Source organism: Microtus ochrogaster, chromosome 21 (assembly GCF_000317375.1).
Source record: "Microtus ochrogaster isolate Prairie Vole_2 chromosome 21, MicOch1.0, whole genome shotgun sequence".
Lineage (NCBI taxonomy): Eukaryota > Metazoa > Chordata > Mammalia > Rodentia > Cricetidae > Microtus > Microtus ochrogaster.
In genome coordinates, this window is record NC_022022.1 from 328,184 (window position 1) to 334,123 (window position 5,940).

Below are 5,940 nucleotides of genomic sequence, written 5' to 3' on the forward strand. Positions count from 1 at the left end.
GGCTGGTCTCGAACTCACAGAGATCCGCCTGCCTCTGCCTCCCGAGTGCTGGGATTAAAGGCGTGCGCCACCATCGCCCGGCTTTATAACGGCATCTTTAAAAAGTATATATAGTTAGGGGCTGGAGAGATGGCTCAGTGTTAAGAACACTGGTTGCTCTTCTAGAGGTCCTGAGTTCAGTTCCCAACAACCACATGGTGGCTCACAACCATCTGTAATGAGATCTGGTGCCCTCTTCTGGCCTGCAGGCATACATGCAGGCAGAACCCTATATATGTAATAAATAAATTAATAAATAAATCTTTTTCTTTTAAGAGTATATACATTTTGAGATAGGATCTCATGTAGCTCGGGCTGGTCTCACACTTGGTATATAGCCAAGGATGATCTTGAACTTGTGAGTTTCCTAATTCTAGCCCTCAAGCACTGAGATTGTAACTATACACCACCAGGCCTGGCTTCTGCAGTGCATGCTAGACAAGCACTCTACCAACTAAGCTACATTCCCAACCCCTGTAATAGAAGGTCTCACTACACTCTGTGGGGCAAGCTGATGTATCTCTTCTTTCTATAGTGACCTCACACAGAGGGAGGAACCATTTTTTCCCCTTCTCTGTTAAAACTTGTCCACTTTTCTTCCCTTTCTTTCATCTTGTGTGTGTGTCACAAAGGGGAGAATATATACCCATGGTGACATATGAGAATGGAGAAAAAGGACCTGGAGAGATGAGCACAAGCCTATTTATGCCCAACAGAACTGCCTACCTCTGACATGATCTGGTTTACATCCAAAGAGAACACTTACCAATCTGGGGAGCTACTGACAAGGCTTGGTAGTAAAACCTTTCAGCTAGCAGCTCAGTGTCCACACCAGCCAGTTCATTCTGATAGCGTGCTACATGGGAGACAAAGGGAAAAAGGGATAATTTTATATTTTAGGAAGCCCTCCCTGAGTCAGCCCTGAAAAGCTGTGAAGAGCCTAAGAGGCAGGGACATGAACTGACACACGGGCTGTAGGTCTTTGACACAATCCTAAGTCTGTGTGACTATATACAGTACTTGACTCTCTTCCTTGCTATCAATTCAAAATGTAAAGAATCAGCATCTATAAAAGTGAGCAGATTCATCTTGAGTGTCTCGTCCCAATGCAGGGACCTGCAACAAATATAATTCTTGCTTGCAAGAATCTCTGCTATTTGGTTCTGAAATGCAATGGTTGATTCTGCAGGAAGACACTGGTCCTGTTAGTGTAAAACAGGGACCAAAGCAGACCAGCAATACGGTGGGGACACTGGTCCTGATAGTGTAAAACAGGGACCAAAGTAGACCAGCAGTACAATGGGGACAGAACCAGGAGAGTGTCAGGTCAGTGAAATGTAAAGCACCCAGCAAGTCCATACCAGCAGCCCAATAAAGAATGGGTGTCTACAAAGACTAGAGACTCGGGGCTACAAAGCACAAGAGCACCTTTCCAGCTTCAGCAACACTCACCATGCAGTTAAGTGTTCTCTGACCTTGATGCTCAAGTTCCTATTCACCTAGCAATCCACAGATACTAGAAAGCCTCTAAGGAGAAGGACCCAATTTTCCTGACCTAAAGAAATGGTGATCATCCTGACTACTGCAAATGTCAATGGCATTTCGCCATTCCTAGCTCTCCAAAGAGAGTTGACTCATAGGCATGAAAGACAGAACACTGCAACCATCTTCAGCTCTCCAATATGTAAAAGATGGTACCAACAACTAAAGCAGCCTGCACTTTTCCCATAGCCCAAGGCAGAGAAAATGCAAAATGAAGATTCTTACACAAATCCCCCAGGTATACCAGACATCGGTGGCATGCCATCTGTGCCCAATCCATCTCCTTCCCTGAAGCAGATACTGGCTTCTTGCATCCTGAAGGGGGATGGGGAAAATAATGGGATGAGAGACAGATGTTGATTTTGTTGTTGTTTTGTTTTTCAAGATAGGATTTCTCTGTGTACCAGCCCTAGTTGTCCTGGAACTCACTCTGTAGACCAGGCTAGCCTTGAACTCAGGGATTAAAGGCGTTCACCACCACCTCTGGCTCAGATATTGATTTGTGAGTTCATTCTTCTACCTCTACCTAGGCAGAAACACCTCCTAAATGAAGAGGAGAAGCTAGGCCAGCCTTGCAACTGTCTTACAGAGCTGACAAGACATCAGGAAGGAAGTAGACACACAGATGCACAAGGGGAACTCTGAAAGGTCAACACAGGACGTCTAACAGAAAGAGATGAGGCTCCAGTGTTAGGAAAGCAAAGGAGACAGGAGGAACTATATCAAAGCTACCTCTGTGAAGTTACAAAATTTGGTTTAAGATTAAAACACCGGCCGGGCGATGGTGGCGCACGCCTTGAATCCCAGCACTCGGGAGGCAGAGGCAGGCGGATCTCTGTGAGTTCAAGACCAGCCTGGTCTACAAGAGCTAGTTCCAGGACAGGCTCCAAAGCCACAGAGAAACCCTGTCTTGAAAAACCAAAAAAAAAAAAAAAAAGATTAAAACACCGCATGCTAGGTTGAGGAGGCGTGGTTGGTAGTGCACGCTTTGGAGGCAGAGGCTGGCTGATCTCTGTGAGTTCAAGGTCAGTCTAATCTACAGAGCTAGTTCCAAAGCAGTCAGAGAGACAAAGTGAGACCCTGTTTAAAATAAAACATTTTCAAAAAGCACCTAGCTCTGGAAACCAGGCCCTCATGCCCTGTCATTTTGCAGGTCCCCTGGATGGGGAGCCCCACTCTGAAAAGCTTTTCCTGATGCTCCTGCAGACTTTCTACTTGGCTACATGAAGAAAACACCAAAGAGAAAATGTTTGGGGACCTGATGGTCTGAAGCAAATTCTGAGGCTACGGACCCTCTCTCTCTCTAGTAAAGCCTACAGACACTGCCTCCACACTAATCTTGCAGCTGTTTTGTGGAATTGGGGTTTAAATCTAGGGCCTCACACAGTCAGACAAGCACTCCACCACTAAGCTGTTCTACCTCTTTTTGTTTATGTGTATGCACACATGCATGTGTGTATGTGAGGACAATATGTATAAGGGCCAAATGTAGACAATGGGTGTCTTCTTCAATTGTTCTCTACCTTTCTTTATAACTTTCTATTACATTTATTATTTATTTTCTGTATACATGTGTATGTAGGTGGGTGTGTGCATACCACAGTACACTGTGGAAGCCAGAGGACAACTTCTAGGAGCTGATTTTCTCCTTCTATAATGCGGATCCCAGGGACTGAACTCAGATCATCAGGCTTGGCAACAAGTGCCTTAACCCACTGAGCCATCATAATAACCCTCTCTGCCTTATTTTGAGGCACAGAACTTGAAGCTCATCAAGTCAGCTAGACTTGAACAGACCTGGGATTAGACCTGCAACCGTCCTACCTGGTTTTTTACATGGATGGGTGCTGGGGATTCAAACTCAGGTCCTTATGGTTCTATGGCAAAGTACTTTGCCCAGCTCCTCCTTTTGCTTTTCAATAATATTTTAAGAATACAAAGCACAGATGCTCTGCATCTGGTAAGACCATGTCAGGTGGTAGCAGGGACAAGGCTTCCAGAAAGTCTACCTCCGAGTGAAAGCTGATGCAAGACTCTAGGAGTGAAGAGTACCTATAGAGCAAGAGACGGAGAAAGGACTTCTAAAGGGTAGCTGAGTTAAAGGAGATCTGTGAGCTACAAAAGTAAAGCCACTGCTGCTAGGACCTCAGTTGGCAGCCCTTCTAGGGAGACAGTTAACAATTTTCCAAACATTCCTATAGATTTTAAAACTTTAACCAAATACTAGAAAAAACTCCCTAAAGCTAAAAACAACAGATAGGCAGAACTCAACTGGAAGAAGAAAAAAAGAAAGGTTAATAGCATCTTCCAGAGCCAGATCTACACTGGAGCCATGTCCCTCCCTCAGCCTCCACACGAGTTCACAATTTTAGGCCCCTCATTCCTAAACCCTTCACTGTGAGTAACTCATGCTTGTTTGGATAAATCTAGTTTTACAAAGCACCTGAAGGTGTTCCATTTGCCTGACTGGTCACTAGTTATTCAAACTTTGAAGACAATGAAGATCAAGAACCCAATCCTTAAGCCCTCTTAGGTGTCACTGACCTATGAGGGGGTCAGTGACATGAGTCCAGTCAATGCAGCACTGCAGTTCAAGCTGGTAGTGGGACTGGATATAGAGAAGGAGATGCTGGTAGAAGCCAATGCCTGCAACCAGATGAGTCCTGTAGGCACATTCCAAGGTGCTCCGGCTATGGATGTGCTAGAGATCAGGAAAGGCAAAGAAATAAGCTCAGAGAACCACTCCCTCTGCTACAACCAGTTCATCTAACTGAGGAAATAAGCTTCTGTTTTTGGCTTCAGAATCTCAGCCACATCTCTCTTCCACACAAGTTACCCCTATAGTCTTAGATTAACCTCGCTGGGCCTCTTCTCCAATTTCAATTATGTGTAACTGTCTCTTTCCTCTCTTCTGCCTGTGTGTCATCATCCTGTCCCTCCCTACTCCTCCCCCAAAGCATGCTCTGGACCTACTTTTCTAGCTCTTCCTTCCTCAACTTCACCTCTTTAGACAAGCACTGTTTCAAGTCCTAGGGCCTTCCTTACCTTTTTGTTAGTCTTGATAAGCTGGATAACTTCATAGTATACCTTTCTCCACAGTAGCTCCTCAGCCTTCCTCCCATAGTCTACCGGATGCAAGAACATAAGCTTCACACAGAGCTCACGCAATCTGGGGAAGGGTAAGGCAGCATGAGGCACTGTCATCCCTTGACAAAGAACACGCAAGGCATGGGCTATTACCGACACCAACAGATCTCTGCCTCCCAAGAGACATCAGTGTCAGTGACCCATAACTGCAGCCTAGGACGTAAGAAGAGCCCCCAGGAAGTAAGAAGAATTTTAACAGTCTTCATTCCTCCATATTCTTTTCTCTGCTTTATTTCCTTTTTTTGCCTGCCTTCTCATGACCAACCCCTTCAATTCAAATGCCATTCCTATGGTGCCAATCTTGTGACTGTGCAAGCAGCAGATGGAATGAAGGGTTCAGTGGTGTTTTGTGAGACCAGGAGGTTAAAGGTAATGTACACTATTTATGCCCAGCAGTTACTGGTACAGACAGGCAGGGACCAGCTTACTTGTTCCTCAGGCTAACGTTCTCTGGTTTGAATACTTCTTGATAAGCAGTTTTGTTGCAAAGGATGAGGTCTAGTCGATGCACAGCCTCCACCACAGCCCTGCAAGGAAACAAAGAGCCCTTGAGCCATGTGCACAGTTTACTTTGAGTGCTGGGAACTGATTCTAAAGAAAAGGCTGAAAGGGGGAAGAGAGGGAAGGGAAGATAACAGGAAGGGAAGATTTAGGGTTAGGGAACTGAAAAGGCAGGCTGTAGGCTGAGCTCAATAAAACATGAAGAGAGACTTCATCCTAATACAGCAGCCCCCAATCAAGGAACACATGGCAATGTCGGAAAGACCATTGTCCCACCTGAGGGAGGTGCTATTGGTTGGCATTTAGCGGATACTGCTAGAAATCTTTTGTTGCACGGATTAAAAATAAAATAAAAAATTATCCTCTGGAAGACATGGTGGTGTCTACTTGTAATCCTAGGACTTGGAAGGCTTGGAAGACTGAAGTAGGAGGATTACTTACATTGAGGACTTTGAAACCAAACCAGCCAGGGCAATGTAGCAAAGTCCAGTTCAAGAAAATTACCCTAGCCACAATGTCAACAGTGTTGTGGTAGAGAAACCCTCCTAATGCAAAGAAAACTTAGGGTTCTAACCCTGGGAAATTACCTAGCATCTTATATTAATAAAAACAGGTTTTAGGAGGCTGGAGAGATGGCTCAGAGGTTAAGAGCATTGCCTGCTCTTCCAAAGGTCCTGAGTTCAATTCCCAGCAACCACATGGTGGCTCACA

General features: G+C 45.1%; 1 protein-coding gene across 1 annotated transcript in view; it reads right to left on the minus strand.

Moving 5' to 3' along the window:
• Nucleotides 1-5,940, minus strand: part of Smg5 (SMG5, nonsense mediated mRNA decay factor) — a 28,124-nt gene that overhangs the window by 15,971 nt on the left and 6,213 nt on the right. The window contains exons 2-6 of the mRNA XM_005356878.3: nucleotides 5,157-5,255; nucleotides 4,627-4,750; nucleotides 4,126-4,282; nucleotides 1,807-1,896; nucleotides 806-895 (exon numbers count right to left, since the gene is read on the minus strand). Coding sequence (XP_005356935.1) covers nucleotides 806-895; nucleotides 1,807-1,896; nucleotides 4,126-4,282; nucleotides 4,627-4,750; nucleotides 5,157-5,255 — 560 coding nt within the window. The remainder of the gene's footprint in view (nucleotides 1-805; nucleotides 896-1,806; nucleotides 1,897-4,125; nucleotides 4,283-4,626; nucleotides 4,751-5,156; nucleotides 5,256-5,940) is intronic.